Source organism: Balaenoptera physalus, assembly GCF_965194825.1.
Source record: "Balaenoptera physalus genome assembly, chromosome: 1".
NCBI lineage: Eukaryota > Metazoa > Chordata > Mammalia > Artiodactyla > Balaenopteridae > Balaenoptera > Balaenoptera physalus.
This window is the reverse complement of record NC_138882.1, coordinates 129397743-129415338: the sequence shown is the minus strand read 5'-3', so window position 1 is coordinate 129415338 and position 17596 is coordinate 129397743. Positions and strand designations below refer to the sequence as shown.

Genomic DNA, 17596 nt, shown 5'->3' with positions numbered 1-17596 from the left:
TATTTTACGTTTGGTAGTGTATATATGTCCATGCCACTCTCTCACTTTGTCACGTCTTACCCTTCCCCCTCCCCATATCCTCAAGTCCATTCTCTAGTAGGTCTGTGTCTTATTCCCGTCTTGCCACTAGGTTCTTCATGACCATTTTTTTCCCCCTTAGATTCCATATATATGTGTTAGCATACTGTATTTGTTTTTCTCTTTCTGACTTACTTCACTCTGTATGACAGACTCTAACTCCATCCACCTCACTACAAATAACAATTTCGTTTCTTTTTATGGCTGAGTAATATTCCATTGTATATATGTGCCACATCTTCTTTATCCATTCATCCGATGATGGACATTTAGGTTGCTTCCATGTCCTGGCTATTGTAAATAGAGCTGCAGTGAACATTTTGGTACATGACTCTTTTTGAATGATGGTTTTCTCAGGGTATATGCCCACTAGTGGGATTGCTGGGTCGTATGGTAGTTCTATTTTTAGTTTTTTAAGGAACCTCCATACTGTTCTCCATAGTGGCTGTATCAATTTACATTCCCACCAACAGTGCAAGAGTGTTCCCTTTTCTCCACACCCTCTCCGGCATTTATTGTTTCTAGATTTTTTGATGATGGCCATTCTGACCGATGTGAGATGATATCTCGTTGTAGTTTTGATTTGCATTTCTCTAATGATTAATGATGTTGAGCATTCTTTCATGTGTTTGTTGGCAATCTGTATATCTTCTTTGGATAAATGTCTATTTAGGTCTTCTGCCCATTTTTGGATTGGGTTGCTTGTTTTTTTGTTATTGAGCTGCATGAACTGCTTGTAAATCTTGGAGATTAATCCTTTGTCAGTTGCTTCATTTGCAAATATTTTCTCCCATTCTAAGGGTTGTCTTTTGGTCTTGTTTATGGTTTCCTTTGCTGTGCAAAAGCTTTTAAGTTTCATTAGGTCCCATTTGTTTATTTTTGGTTTTATTTCCATTTCTCTGGGAGCTGGGTCAAAAAGGATCTTGCTGTGATTTATGTCATACAGTGTTCTGCCTATATTTTCCTCTAAGAGTTTGATAGTGTCTGGCCTTACATTTAGGTCTTTAATCCATTTTGAGTTTATTTTTGTGTATGCTGTTAGGGAGTGTTCTGATTTCATACTTTTACATGTACCTGTCCAGTTTTCCCAGCACCACTTATTGAAGAGGCTATCTTTTCTCCACTGTATATGCTTGCCTCCATTATCAAAGATAAGGTGACCATATGTGCATGGGTTTATCTCTGGGCTTTCTATCCTCTTCCATTGATCTATGTTTCTGTTTTTGTTCCAGTACCATACTGTCTTGATTACTGTAGCTTTGTAGTATAGTCTGAAGTCAGGGAGCCTGATTCCTCCAGCTCCATTTTTCGTTCTCAAGATTGCTTTTGTTATTCGGGGTCTTTTGTGTTTCCATACAAATTGTGAAATTTTTTGTTCTAGTTCTGTGTAAAATGCCAGTGGTAGTTTGATAGGGATTGCATTGAATCTGTAGATTGCTTTGGGTAGTATAATCATTTTCACAATGTTGATTCTTCCAATCCAAGAACATGGTATATCTCTCCATCTATTTGTATCATCTTTCATTTCTTTCATCAGTGTCTTATAATTTTCTGCATACAGGTCTTTTGTCTCCTTAGGTAGGTTTATTCCTAGATATTTTATTCTTTTTGTTGCAATGGTAAATGGGAGTGTTTTCTTAATTTCACTTTCAGATTTTTCATCATTAGTGTATAGGGATGGAAGAGATTTCTGTGCATTAATTTTGTATCCTGCTACTTTACCAAATTCATTGATTAGCTCTAGTAGTTTTCTGGTAGCATCTTTAGGATTCTCTATGTATAGTATCATGTCATCTGCAAACAGTGACAGTTTTACTTCTTCTTTTCCAATTTGGATTCCTTTTATTTCTTTTTCTTCTCTGATTGCTGTGGCTAACACTTCCAAAACTATGTTGAATAATAGTGGTGAGAGTGGGCAACCTTGTCTTGTTCCTGATCTTAGTGGAAATGGTTTCAGTTTTTCACCATTGAGGACGATGTTGGCTGTGGGTTTGTCATATATGGCCTTTATTATGTTGAGGAAAGTTCCCTCTGTGCCTACTTTCTGCAGGGCTTTTATCATAAATGGGTGTTGAATTGTGTCGAAAGCTTTCTCTGCATCTATTGAGATGATGATATAGTTTTTCTCCTTCAATTTGTTAATATGGTGTATCACGTTGATTGATTTGCATATATTGAAGAATCCTTGCATTCCTGGAATAAACCCCAGTTGATTATGGTGTATGATCCTTTAAATGTGCTGTTGCATTCTGTTTGCTAGTATTTTGTTGAGGATTTTTGCATCTATGTTCATCAGTGATATTGGCCTGTAGTTTTCTTTCTTTGTGACATCTTTGTCTGGTTTTGGTATCAGGGTGATGGTGGCCTCGTAGAATGAGTTGGGGAGTGTTCCTCCCTCTGCAATATTTTGGAAGAGTTTGAGAAGGATAGGTGTTAGCTCTTCTCTAAATGTTTGATAGAATTCGCCTGTGAAGCCATCTGGTCCTGGGCTTTTGTTTGTTGGAAGATTTTTAATCACAGGTTCAATTTCAGTGCTTGTGATTGGTCTGTTCATATTTTGTATTTTTTCCTGATTCAGTCTCAGCACGTTGTGCTTTTCTAAGAATTTGTCCATTTCTTCCAGGTTGTTCATTTTATTGGCATAGAGTTGCTTGTAGTAATCTCTCATGATCATTTGTATTTCTGCAGTGTCAGTTGTTATTTCTCCATTTTCATTTCTAATTCTATTGATTTGAGTCTTCTCCCTTTTTTTCTTGATGAGTCTGGCTAATGGTTTATCAATTTGGTTTATCTTCTCAAAGAACCAGCTTTTAGTTTTATTGATCTTTGCTATTGTTTCATTTCTTTTTCATTTATTTCTGATCTGATCTTTATGATTTCTTTCCTTCTGCTAGCTTTGGGGTTTTTTTGTTCTTCTTTCTATAATTGCTTTAGGTGCAAGGTTAGGTTGTTTATTCGAGATGGTTCCTGTTTCTTGAGGTAGGCTTCTATTGCTATAAACTTCCCTCTTAGAACTGCTTTTGCTGCATCCCATAGGTTTTGGGTCATCATGTCTCCATTGTCATTTGTTTCTAGGTATTTTTTGATTTCCCCTTTGATATCTTCAGTGATCATTTCGTTATTAAGTAGTGTATTGTGTAGCCTCCATGTGTTTGTATTTTTTACACATCTTTTCCTGTAATTGATATCTAGTCTCATAGCATTGTGGTCAGAAAAGACACTTGATACGATTTCAATTTTCTTAAATTTACCAAGGCTTGATTTGTGACCCAAGATATGATCTATCCTGGAGAATGTTCCATGAGCACTTGAGAAAAATGTGTAGTCTGTTGTTTTTGGGTGGAATGTCCTATAAATATCAATTAAGTCCCTCTTGTTTAATATATCATTTAAAGCTTGTGTTTCCTTATTTATTTTCATTTTGGATGATCTGTCTATTGGTGAAAGTGGGGTGTTAAAGTCCCCTACTATGATTGTGTTGCTGTCGATTTCCCCTTTTATGGCTGTTAGTATTTGACTTACGTATTGAGGTGCTCCTATGTTGGGTGCATAAATATTTACAATTGTTATATCTTCTTCTTGAATCTGTCCCTTGATCATTATATAGTGTCCTTCTTTGTCTCTTGTAATAGTCTTTATTTTAAAGTCTATTTTGTCTGATATGAGAATTGCTACTCCAGCTTTCTTTTGATTTCCATTTGCATGGAATATCTTTTTCCATCCCCTCACTTTCAGTCTGTATGTGTCCCTAGGTCTGAAGTGGGTCTCTTGTAGACAGCATATATATGAGTCTTGTTTTTGTATCCATTCAGCCAGTCTGTGTCTTTTGGTGGGAGCATTTAGTCCATTTACATTTAAGGTAATTATCAATATGTATGTTCCTATTCCCATTTTCTTAAATGTTTTGGGTTTGTTATTGTAGGTGTTTTCCTTCTCTTGTGTTTCTTGCCTAGAGAAGTTCCTTTAGCATTTGTTGTAAAGCTGGTTTGGTGGTGCTGAACTCTCTCAGCTTTTGCTTGTCTGTAAAGGTTGTAATTTCTCCATCAAATCTGAATGAGATCCTTGCTGGGTAGAGTAATCTTGGTTGTAGGTTTTTCTCCTTCATCACTTTAAATATGTTCTGCCACTCCCTTCTGGTTTGCAGAGTTTCTGCTGAAAGATCCTCTGTTAACCTTATGGGGATTCCCTTGTGTGTTATTTGTTGTTTTTCCCTTGCTTTTAATATGTTTTCTTTATATTTAATTTTTGATAGTTTGATTAATATGTGTCTTTGCATGTTTCTCCTTGGATTTATCCTGTATGGGACTCTCTGTGCTTCCAGGACTTGATTAACTATTTCCTTTCCCATATTAGGGAAGTTTTCAACTATAATCTCTTCAAATATTTTCTCAGTCCCTTTCTTTTTCTCTTCTTCTTCTGGGACCCCTATAATTCGAATGTTGGTGCATTTAATGTTGTCCCAGAGGTCTCTGAGACTGTCCTCAGTTCTTTTCATTCTTTTTTCTTTATTCTGCTCTGCAGTAGTTATTGCCACCATTTTATCTTCCAGGTCACTTATCCGTTTTTCTGCCTCAGTTATTCTGCTATTGCTCCCTTCTAGAGTATTTTTAATTTCATTTATTGTGTTTTTCATGATTGCTTGGTTCCTCTCTAGTTCTTCTAGGTCCTTGTTAAATGTTTCTTGCATTTTGTCTATTCTATTTCCAAGATTTTGGATCATCTTTACTATCATTATTCTGAATTCTTTTTCAGGTAGACTGCCTATTTCCTCTCCATTTGTTTGGTCTGGTGGGTTTTTACCTTGCTCCTTCATCTGCTGTGTATTTCTCTGTCTTCTCATTTTGCTTATCTTACTGTGTTTGGGGTCTCCTTTTTGCAGGCTGCAGGTTCGTAGTTCCTGTTGTTTTTGGTGTCTGTCCCCAGTGGCTAAGGTTGGTTCAGTGGGTTGTGTAGGCTTCCTGGTGGAGGGGACTAGTGCCTGTGTTCTAGTGGATGATGCTGGATCTTGTCTTTCTGGTGGGCAGGTCTGCGTCTGGTGGTGTGTTTTGGGGTGTCTGTGGCCTTAATATGATTTTCGGCAGCCTCTCTGCTAATGGCTGGGTTTGTATTCCTGTCTTGGTAGCTGTTTGCCATAGGGTGTGTAGCACTGTAGCTTGCTGGTCATTGGGTGAAGCTGGGTCTTGAAGTTGAGATGGAGATCTCTGGGAGATTTTCATCATTTGGTATTACGTGGAGCTGGGAGGTCTCTTGTGGACCAGTGTCCTGAAGTTGGCTCTCCCACCTCAGAGGCACAGCCCTCATGCCTGGCTGGAGCACCAAGAGCCTTTCATCCACACGACTCAGAAATTTTATTCCTATAAATTGTGTCTTTTAGTTTCTTCATAAATCACTGTAGAGCTCTTTAGACTTTCATTTGCAAGGGGCTCGATTTTGGAGGCTGAGAAGTCTCTCTGCAAGCTGGAAGTCCAGGAAAGCCGGTGGTGTGGTTCCAGTCCAAGACCCAAGTCTGAAGGCCTGAAGAAACAGGCCGCAAACAAGCTCCCAGGGCAAAGAGGCGGGTATTGGTTACCATGACAACAGCGCGCGCCTAGACATTTTCCACTCACACGTCGCTGGGGAAGAGAAAAGCCTAGGCTGCGTGTTGCGTCATCACTACGCGCTCATTAGGCTTCTCCGTTCCGTTTTAGAAGGTCGAGGCCCAGCTACCGTCGCTCCATGGCAGGAATTATCTTCGCGTTTCAACCTTTGTTACAGTGCACCGAGGCTGCAAGACCGTAAGTACTTAGCGAAGAGTGATAGCGAGCGAGCGAGCATTAAAAGAGGTGCCGCAGCACACTCCCCACTTCTGAAACTTCCCTGTGTTTTCTTGATTCTATCAGCTTCCTCTCCCATCAATATTTGAATTGGGACGTATTTAAAATGGAATACGATATGACAACAAGAATGGATAAACTACAAACGCATACAGTATAAATGAATCTCACAGACAATGTTGAATCAAGAGCACCATTTAGGAAGATACAAACTATATGATTCCATTTAAATAAAGTTTAGTGATAGGCTAAACAAATCTATGTTGTAGAAGACAGATTAGTGTTTATCCTTGGGGGAGGGGCTGTGAGTGGGAGCAGAGAAGGGGCTTCTGGGGGGTTGATAATGTTCCATTTCTTGATCTTGGTGCTGTTTACATGAGTGTGTTTACTTTGAGAAAATTCATTGAGCTGTCCACTTATTTATGCATCTTTCTGGCTATATGCTAAACTTTGTTAAAAGTGAAGTAAAAAGTAGAGTGTTGTTTATTTTCTGTGGAGTTCGGCAGCAAATCCTGTTTATCTCTCATGTAGTGGTAGAGATTTTCTGCCAAGGCTGGAGTGGAGGGGTCATCACTTACAGGAATCAGAGTTACAGGGCACTTCCTGAGCATAGAAAGAATAGACCCCTTCCAGCTTGGCCATTTCATTTGTGCTGTCTTGGAACCAGACTGTCTAGCAGTTCTGCCTAAAGTCAGGTGAACAGTGGTGGTGGTCATCTCCTGCCACATTGGTCAGGCTGCTCGGACATCCTCTCTACCTGATTTGCAAAGAGACAGAAGGCGTAGACGGGAGCACAAATGGAGTAGGAAACAGTATATTTCTCTATGGTGTGCTTACGTCCAAATCAGAAACCGTGCTCATTCTTTCCTTAAGAAATGTAATTGCTAGCTCTCAGGGTACTGTTCTTCAAACTGTGATTGGAGAAAGGGATCTTTCTTTTTGAGTTCTATGAAAAACTAAAAATTCTGTGCTTTGATAATGAATAAAACAATCCTTCCAATTATAAAGACAGAAATTCTGTATTGAAAAGTTATTTTCATAGAATAAAACCTCAGTTTCTTAAGTCAGCCTTTTGCAAATCGGGGTTTATGTATGGATTATCAAGAAAATCTTCCCAATAAATGTACTCGGGCATGTTTTGGCTTGTTTGATGTATACATGAAGCTTTGGGGGAGGTGAGTGGTACATTCATCTCTTTCATTTGCTGCAGTCTTTCCTTGGAGCAGAGTGAATTTTAGCTGGTGTTAAGATGGAGAGAGGTGACTTCTGTAGTGTTTTTGTAGAACTATCTTATTTTTTTAAGCATACAGAAAGTTAACATGACCTGACTGCTTCAAAGGAAGCAAAATGCTTTTGTCTTAAATGTATTCATCATTTTGGGGGAGGAAAAGCCATAATGAGTCCTTTCTTTGTCTTTTTCTTAACCGAATTGCAGCAGATGATACTTAAGCTATTATCTAGCAACAAAAAATTCCATGCTAATGTAAAAAAAAATTGCCTGCCCAAATTCCTCTCTACTGGGCAGTAATATAGCCAAGTTAAAAGCCCTTTTGAGATGGAGAATATGACAAGGAAAGTGACACACCCCCTAACCAAAGTGGGCTTTCCAAGAGCTTCCAGAATAAAGCCACTCTCATTATGGTTTCTCACACTAGTTTTTGTTGGCGGCACTTCTCAGGAATCATTTCCTCCATGGGGGAAATAAAGTGGTAGAATCATTCATGACTGTTGCAAAAGGTGAAGTAAGAATTTAAATTGAGAAAGGCAGTTAAAATATTATCTGAACTTTTGAACTTCCTGAACACATAATTATTCTTGAAAATCTGTACAAGATGGGAAAAGAGAATTAATGTCACTTAACGTATTGAATTTTAGAGGAATATTAACATTAAATATAGTACTTCTCCCATAATTTTTTGATTGTTGAGTACAGGAATGACAAGAATTTTATGAAGACACTTCTGATTGATAAGATGCAGTATAAACAGAAAGTTCTCTTTAGTAAGGTGAATGTGTTTAGAACTTGAACTTGTCTCTTTTTGCTTAGAAGTCAGCATGATTAATGCAAGACGTCCGTCTGTATCTCCACCCCAGGTCTTTCTCCTAAGCTGTAAATCTGCATATCCAACTACTTACTGCACACATTCCCTTGAATGCTCCAAAGGTATGCTAATTCAACAGGTTCAAAAGAAAACTCATCATCTCAGCTTTCTCCTGCGCCCCATAATTGAGCCTTTACTACTGTTTCCTATTTCTACTTTCTATTAATCATTGTTAAACCAGTTTCCAAAATCGTGTGTTTAGGTATCATCCTTGGGTTCTGCCATCTCAAATGCTACACATACCAATCAATAGCCTCTCCTAAGCCTCCTGAAGCCACCACTTTCTGCATCCCCACTCTTGCCCATCTAGAAGAGACCACCATCATTCCTCCACTGGCTCCCTTAGCATTATTCTAACTAGGCTTCCTGGGTCCATCCATCCTTTTGCCTCATTTAATCCATTACCACCGGAGCAATCTTTCTAAAACTCAACTCTCAGGTCATTTCTCTACCCACTTGTTGGGTTTCTGTTCTTAGGATGAAACCCTTAACATGGCTTTTAGGATTCAGTTATGATCTTGACCCTGCTTACTACTCTAGCCTCTGTGAGTTCCTATTGTCTCTGAGTATGTCCAGCTATCTTTGGTGGCAGCAAGGGACAGAAAGAGCAACTGAGGCAGCAGGCTGTCAGATTGGCTAATAACCCAAGCAAACTCATAAAAGCCACTAAGTCCAAGATGAGGTCTTTCTGAGGGATGATGGTGACAAGACACTTCACTGATTTTCACTAGCTGCAACTACACAGGTGAGAGAAAGCCCTTCTCTGCAATTTCTTACCTCGCCAGGCTCAGGGCAGCCCCTTTCATTTGCCACCCAAGTGCTTCGCCCATGATCTCATTTTTTGTCCTGGACTCAAAGTCTTCCAACTCTCCCCTTCCACTCCACGTGACCCTAGTCTTGGTTGCTGTGTGCTTCATTTACATGAGGTTTTGCTCCTTATTAAGCTTGGGGAGAGGGATCTCATAATTGGGACCATCAAGACAGATATTTGAGCTTAGGCTTTGAGTGTTTCACTTAGTGGATTCCAGCTAAGTGGATATCCTTGGTTCACCCTAGTTGTAGTCCCAAGATCATCCTGGTCTTCTTCTTTATACTTTGTTATTATTTTCATATATCTTATTAGGAAGGAACACTAAAAACATTAATTTACTGCATTACATTTCTATTATGGCAACACATGAGCTATTACCAGCATGCAAGACCGCCTGCAGAGCCTATGGAAGGGTTTATTTCCCTCTGCCTGATTAACCTAAAACCCTATTTTAATGCAATAGCTTTCTTTTCGTATTACTCACCTCTCACCATTTTCCTTCCCAGCCAAGGCTCCAAGCAGACTAAATATCTCTCAGGTTCTGATTTTTGCCATGCTTTCTTTCTTCTCAACACGTTTACACAACAAATTGCCTTGAGACCACTGGGATCATACGCCTCCTGTTTGCTTGGCTACTTCTTTTTTTTTTTTAATTTTTTTTTTTTTTAATTTTTATTTATTTATGACTGTGTTGGGTCTTTGTTTCTGTGCGAGGGCTTTCTCCAGTTGTGGCAAGTGGGGGCCACTCTTCATCGCGGTGCGCGGGCCTCTCACTATCGCGTCCTCTCTTGTTGTGGAGCACAAGCTCCAGACGCGCAGGCTCAGTAATTGTGGCTCACGGGCCCAGTTGCTCCGCGGCATGTGGGATCTTCCCAGACCAGGGCTCGAACCCGTGTCCCCTGCATTGGCAGGCAGATTCTCAACCACTGCGCCACCAGGGAAGCCCCTTGGCTACTTCTTAATCTCTGCTTAGGCCTCCCTCCCTCCAGAAAGTTTGGGTTAGAGCTTTTTCTGTGTGCCCATAACCCCTTCCCCTTCTCTTCGCATCACACTGAACGCACTCTGTTGGGTTGTTTTGAACGTCTGTAAGCTCCGTCACAGCAGCGTGCTTGTCTTCCTTGTCCATCCTTGTATCCTCAAAGCCTGTGGCAGTACCTGGCCCAGAGGAGCTACTTAATGATCATTTCTTAATGATTGAATGACTAAATCACTCCATTAATCTCTGAATCAGTGAATCAATGAATTTACAATCCTATAGAAGTCTTTGATACTCTAAGAAGTTGAAATTTTATTTCCTGAAATTACATATTAGTTTCATTTCTTAAAGAATCTGATTTATCACTATTTTCAGTCATCACTACTGTGTTTATTAAAGCCTTGTTACTGTACGGTAAAATGCATGAGACATCTAATAATGCCTTAAGAAACCTGTTTCAGGCCTCTTTGTCAGCACTTTCCATTTTATATGAAATTATTGGTATTTATGTCTCTTTCACCTGTAAGACATGAAGTGCCTCAAGGGCAGTGACCGTGTCAGATTCATCTTTGTATCCTCACAACCTCATATCTATGCAGTGTCAGCAGTCAGTAAATGTGTAAATGCTTAAGGTAGGCCTGAAATCAAATCTAGGCTCAACTACTTTCTGTCTCTGACACTTATCTCTGTACTTAAGCTCTCAAAGCCTCAGTGTCTTCATGTGTAAAGTGAGAATTCAATTGGTGTAAAAGATCACCTTGCAGGGGTTGTTGTGAAATATTACATAAAATATACTGTGAATTAGTACCTGGAACATATAGAAATTATGAATGAGCTAGACTAAAGGATAAATCTAAGCTTCTTTGTGAAGAATTCTGGTATATCAGAATGTTAATTTTTCAGTCATAGGCTGGCAAGACACAGTTTCAGATCTAGTAAAATCTTTGCAAAAGAAAGCAAAGAGGCAACCTTTCCAATTTTTATATTAAGGATATTTGTCTGAAATAGAAAACAAAGTGAGAAATTGAGATGCAAATAAAATACACTACAGGACAATTTATGGAGAGTTCAAATGTATCAGTTGCATAATTTGTCTTATGAATATACTTTTCAAAAAGGAAAACAAATTGGACAAAAGACTGTAAATCCTTGAAAATGAGATGTACGCTTGGAGACAGCGTGTAGAAAAAAGGACAAGAAAAGCATAGCAGGACTTGCGCTTCCCTAACTAAAATGCCATAGCATTATCTGTAATGTGTTTATGTTTTATCACTTTAGTAATTCTTCTTCTTTTCTTTGAATTAACAAGAAATCACCAAGGAAAAAGGTTCTCTAGTCATAATGTGTTTCGGAAAGTTAAGATGTTAAACATTCACAGTATAGGACTGGGAACCAAATTTACAAGAGAAAGAACTCTACCCTTAAACCTGAAGCCTCAAATTTCTCAGCATAGCATGCTTCCATTTGCTAAGACTGAGACGTTTTGCTGACGTGGTTGTTCCTGTATTGTTTTATTCATCTTTAACTCTTTCTTTGTATTGATTTGTCTGATGATTTTCATATCATATACTGTTATTTTAGCTGGAATTTGTAATTTTTTTTCAATTGTTGGCTCTGTAATTATTGTAATTGCATCTTATTATGTAATTTGTGTAAATATATGCAATCATGGAATTAGAACACCCAGGTGGTGATATGCAATGTCACAATTGCAGTGGTTAAAGATGGATAATTTTTTTAGTCTTTGGGGGAAAAAAACCTAAGTAAATATAGTAATTTCAGGGGAGAGCATTTTAGCTGTCTGAATTGATTGCCCAGAGAAGTCAACCAAACATTTTTATTTAGTCGTAGATAGAAGATTTTGGTTTTGCCTGTACTTATAACAAAGAGATTTGGAGATCTGAGTTTTAAATAACAAATTTGATACCTGGTGAAACACTTATAGAGAAAGTTCCAACATGAACTTTAAAACATAAAACACTGAGGATCAGATGTTTCTAAAGATACCTTTCCTTGTAGGTTGTTATCAATGTGAATTTGAAGACGCATTTATTAACACCGTGAACTGGATGTGTATTATCACCACTGACATCTATATCTATAAAATTAAAGTTGTTTATGTGGATGTAGATAAAAATGCAGGTAGTGGTGATTTATATGCCATTCAGAATCCCTGTGACTAGAAAATTTGTTCCTCTAATTACTCATTAGGTAAAGAGTATAGTTAAATAAGTAGTCAAGGCCAAAAAAAGCATAATTCAAATTCAGCACCCACTGGAATCCTAGATGATGAAAACCAGGCTTTAATAAAGGTACCCCCATTAGCTCTAGGATTCCCTGTGCACCGAGAGACCACAGTCCATTGAGCTACATTCATCTTTAATTAAAGAGCTGCACTTGCTATTAGAAAATGAGAGACGAGCAAGTAAGCACACTACTCACTCAGGGAAGACTTGCAGTGGGTATAGATCTTTGTTAAGATTTTAACATGTTTCTAAAAATTCCTTGGTGGTAATAATAATCATCTGTGTATTTGAGAATTTAGAAAGTGAAGAGAAAACATGTTTTCTACGAAAGTAAAACAAGATTGATCTAGTTATATGCATTAAAAAAAATTTCTCTGAAGCATTCACATAGAATATATCTCCCATGGATTGGCTGCGTTCATGGATTTAGGAGAAAAATATCTTTTTCCTTTGGACCAAGAAGAGAATCCAAATTTTGGTTGAAAACAAAATTTTCTATTTCTGTGTTCTAAGTGTTTCGGAGACACAGGTTGCAGGTAGGAGGCTGGGACAGATGACACATGGAGGAGAGAAGTGAATCAGCCACCTTGCACAGCTGCTCTGCATTGTCTCTCCCAACCCATCCCTTGTTCAGCATCTTAAGAACAGTTGTGCATTGCCAGAGAGGCTCTCCATCTTGTTTTCTCTTTAGTTCCTTTCAAAAGAAAGAAAAAAAAAAAAACAGCCTAACTCTTTATGCCCTATTCAGATGTCATATGTTGATCTTACAGACCAGAACTAAAACTTCATTACCCAGAAATTTTCTCTTCCAATTTGATCTTGGTCTAAATTGTATTTTTCAGTGAATGGAAAAAGTAAAGTTTCTTTAAACATCAAGATTTTGGTATTCATTAGAAAATGAATGAAATTATTAAAGGATGGGATTTTGAAGTGCTCTTCAGTGCTCAGTAAAGACAAACCACAAGGCGTGAATAAACTTTACCATATTTCTCTTTCAGTGCTCCAGTTAAAATCTAGCTGGTATGTCATTGGCATTGCAAAAAAATAGGATAATGTTTGTCAGTACAAAATTTGAGGCCTTTTCTCACCTTTTAGGTATTCTTGCAATTAGGATATACTTTAAAGTTACATTGGCTTTGGCTTCATGGCCCAAACAATGAATTTTCCCTTATGTTTGGTTAAACGAACATGTTAGTACAGTTTCCCTGTAAATTAAGCTTTGTGTGTCAAATGCCACCAAAAAATTTAGTATAGATATTAACAAAGTAAGCTGACAAATAATTATAATGAACAAACTAAAACATCCTAAGTAGAATTGCTGCTTTTCTTGAGAATTAATTCCTCCCAGATTAATTGTGGAGTTTCTGCAGGAACCCCTTCAGGATGAGTAGAAAGTCAGGTGGGCAAGACTCTGAGCCCTGCTTCCTTCAACTATACAAGTTTTGATTTGGAAAATGAAGTTTTGAATTCATTATTTGACCTTGCCTAGAACCAAGATCTTAGGCATGTGCTTTACTATTGCTCTTTGCACATGTATACATAAAAACAAAGAGGTTTTTATGTCTTCAATGTATAATGAACGTTAATGATACAAATAATCAACACAGAATAAAGCTGAAAAGACTAAAAGAGCATAGAGTAAAATTTGTGATAGACGAAAACTGACTTGCTCCTCACATTGAACATTGCTAAAAATCAAGCTAGGAAAAATTAGGCTAAATATTGACATCAGGGTCAAACTGTCCTGTATTTGTTTATGAGTTATTATTGAGCTAGGATCACTGACAAATATATGCAGTGTGATTCAATCATTTGGAAAAACTAAACTGACAACCTACACACACCACACACACACACACATTCCTATTGCCTCCGGTTAATGGAGTTATAAATAATTTGAATCTTTGGTTTCTTATTTTTAAATAGATAATTTTTTATCCAAGTGACATATTAAAAGTAATTTTTTTTCATTTTCAGCCTTTTTTAATAGATAAGAGAGGGTACATACAGCCACCAATCAGTGAACTACTTACAGTCACCTGGTTCCTGAGGACAGTGCCTCATTTTAGTTGAGACCCTTAAATTAATAACGCTTGATGCTTACACTTATAAACTCTCAAAGTAACTTTTTAAAAAGAAATTTAATGAGTTGGATAGAAATTACCTTCTTTCTAAAAGATAGAGACATAGGCAAGAGTCAAATTGATTGATGTGCCTGAAATCTTTCCTGGCTTCTAACACAGTTTGAAAGTGAGGAAAAGAAGAAAGCTCAGTAAAACTTTTCTAAATATGGGGGTCATTTTTCCATAGCATCAGTGTTAGAGAGGCAAGTCAGAAGAAAGAGGTCCCACAACAAGCACTAGACACTCCTCTTTCCACAGCTTTAGTGTTTGTGAAATTTTGATACTTTGGACCCCACTGAACACTCTCTTTAGCTGGGTAGCAGCCCAAATCACTCTGTTAAGTGGACTGCATCTATTATACACACATACACACACACAGATTTAAAATGAGGTTTACTGACGTGAAGTGACCTCTACAACTGAAGAATCATAAAGATTCTGTTATGCCCACTTCTTCTTTTCTTCTCCCTTTCTTTCTATTCATAAGTTAGGATTCCCAGAATGTCATTAGGATATTGTAAAGTAGCAGCATTAATATCCTACCTTTTCACTTCCTCAGGTAAGCACTTCTCTATTCTTTTTACCAATGCCTTGGTTCTCAGACCATTGTCTTTCTCTTCAATCATGTGTGTGTATGTGTGTGTGTGTGTGTGTGTGTGTGTGTGTGTGTGTGTGTGTGTAGGTTGGCAGTTTAATTTTTTCTTTCTGAGCTGGTTTGTTTGCCTCTGGGTTTACCCCTCCAAATTTATCTTCCGTGCACCTGACTGGGTGATCCTTCTGAAGAACAAATGTGACCATGGCACTCCCAATTTAAGCGGTTTCCAAGCTTCCTGGGTGCCCTGAGGATGGAGCCAAAGCTCCTGCAGGGTGTAGACAGGCCCTCCCATCCACCCTGCTCGCGTCTTGGCTCCTGCACTCTCAGCCAGTCATGTATTTTCTAGCACTAAACAGTGTAGTTTTTCACATGCACCAGTTATTCACACTATCTAATCCCACTCCTAGATTGCCACCCTGCCCAATCTCACAAATCTCTGCCTTCTTCCCTTAGTGAGTTTCTATTCATTTTTCAAGGCATGGCTCAGCCATCTTCTTATCTGAAAAGTTTTCTCTAACAGCCTCTCCCTCTACAGGACAAGATAACTTTCCTTTTTTTTCCAGAAGAAACATACCAGTGGTCACACTGGGTATAGATGAACCAACTGTCTCATCTGCTAGGCTGTGAGGTCTTTGATGTTAGAACCTGCATTAATTCATCTTAACGTCCCCAGTGCTTGACGGTGCTGAGTAAACGTGGGGTGCACCAAGCTAAATTCCCAAAGATGAAGCCAAGGGCTCTTAGTTCCTTAAAAAACTAAACTTCTGACCTTTCTTCACTATAATCTTGACAAACTCGGAATACGTTTACCCTAAAATATCTTTGTAATTGAAGCTAGAGTGAGAATGAGAACTGTAGTGTTAAAGAATGAAAGTTTTAGCATTGTGCAAGAAATAATAGAAAAGAGCTATAACCAGTTTCACTGAGGACTGCTAACAAAAATCAGAGAAAACACCATAAATATGGCATTAAATAAGGTGGAAAGCTATGCTGAAGCTTGAAGATGGAAATATTTGTGGAAAAATAAGGCAGTGAGAAATAACGTCCTGTATCATGTTTTGACATGCTGTATTCATCTTTCTGGTGATGACTGTTTTTCACATGTACATTAGGGGGGGAAAAAAAGGGAAAGTGTATGCATGTCATATCTAGGAAAGGAGAGTCAAGTATCTTAGAATAGTTTCTCTAGTTAGCTCTATATATCTGGCCTTTTGAAGTACGGGTGACTTTTTTAGTCTTGCCTTCTACAAAGAAATAACAAAACTTAGAAATTTTAAAATCTCAACTGCTATAAATTCAGTGACTTTCCATGAATCAATCTTATTTATTCTTTGACATCTTAGAGGAAAACAGCCATAGGACTGATAATCTTTGGTGAATTTGAGACTCATGTGACATAGAAACTGTGAAGAAATTGAAACTAAAAGTACTGATATTTAGACTCTTTTAAAAACCTACCAGATCAGATATAATGACTATAATAGAATAGTGTACTTGTCTCCTTTACCAAAAACTCCAAAATAACACCATTAGTATACCCAATCTGGAACTTTAAATTGTGGTTTACTCTGAGTGCTTCATAGACCCTCAACCCACGGCTCCCTTCTGATAAGTTTCTTATGTATAGTTACCAAACTTTGTACCCATACTACCTCGCTATGCTGGTCACAGATGATTGGATCAGGGAACAGTGGTCTGCCCAGAGTCAGCCTATGGGCTAATCTTACAAAACAGACACGGCCAGTCAGGCAATTTGTACTGGAGAGTGATTGGCCAACCAATCCAATACTCTCTTGAAGAGTGTGAATACAGAAACACAGATAATAGAGAGATACCAAAGCCCACAGACACAGAGATAATAGGCAGGCAGTAAGCAGAAGCCACAACAAAACAGAAGACATAAGGTCAAAAGAAGAATACAAAGTCAGACTTGGGTAAAGGCAGTAGAAACTATCATTTAGTGAGAGGTTAGTGTCAGGAGGAGTGGAAACCAACAAGCATAATCAGAAGTAAACTGAGACATGGTTAGGATGAAGTAACTAGAATGAGGGAGAGTAGCCAGAATGAGTGGGAAATAAAGTGCTAGAGGCAGAGAATGTAGACTACCTGCTAGAGAAGTTTGATGGTGAAGAGAAGCAAAATTTAGTGGGAATTGTGCTTGAGGGACTTTATTTAAGATGGAATAGAGTTGGGAACAAACTTATGGGCTAAGAAGCTTGGAGCTGAAAGAGAAACCACAGTTACTGAATGTGGCATGACCCCAGAGAAGAAAACTGAGACAAAACTGGGGAGGGGGTGCTTAGCCTTTGAAAGGAGGGAGGAGCCTTCTCCTGACACAAAAGGAATGAAGAAAAGATGGGGTGGGGACACCAAGAACTAGAAAGAAAATGAGAGAGACAAAGAGCTCTTCTTTTCCTCTCTTGGAGACGTGCTCTTGGGCATAAAGAAGAGTGAGAAACCAAAAAAGGAAAACAATGAAACAAAAAGAAAATCAACAAAACAAAAAGCTAGTGTTTCAAAAAATCAATAAAATTGATAAACGTCTAGCAAGACTGAAAGAGATATAAAGAGAGAAGACACAAATCACCAATATCAGAAATAAAACAAGGATATCCCTACAAATCTGGATCCATTAAAATGACAGTAATGGAATAGTATGAGCAATTGTACATTGATAGATTTGACAACTTAGAAGAAATAGACCAATCCCTTGAAAATTACAAACTACCTCACCTCAACCTGAATAGTCCTAAAACCATTAATGAAATTAGATTTGTAATTTAAAAGTTCCAGAAAAGGAAATCTCCAAGTGTGTAAAACGAATTCACCACTTGAAAATCGATTGAAAGGCT

At 38.2% G+C, this 17596-nt stretch overlaps 1 protein-coding gene across 4 annotated transcripts in view; it reads left to right on the top strand.

The window, feature by feature from the left end:
* The window catches only part of ST6GALNAC5 (ST6 N-acetylgalactosaminide alpha-2,6-sialyltransferase 5), a 189369-nt gene that overhangs the window by 45573 nt on the left and 126200 nt on the right, over nucleotides 1–17596 (top strand). For 3 of the 4 annotated variants that reach the window (XM_082420881.1, XM_082420880.1, XM_082420883.1), the window contains exon 3: nucleotides 5766–5852. The exons of the other annotated variant lie outside the window; for it this stretch is intronic. In XM_082420881.1, the coding sequence (XP_082277007.1) occupies nucleotides 5766–5852 (87 nt within the window). The remainder of the gene's footprint in view (nucleotides 1–5765; nucleotides 5853–17596) is intronic. 4 annotated transcript variants of the gene reach the window in all.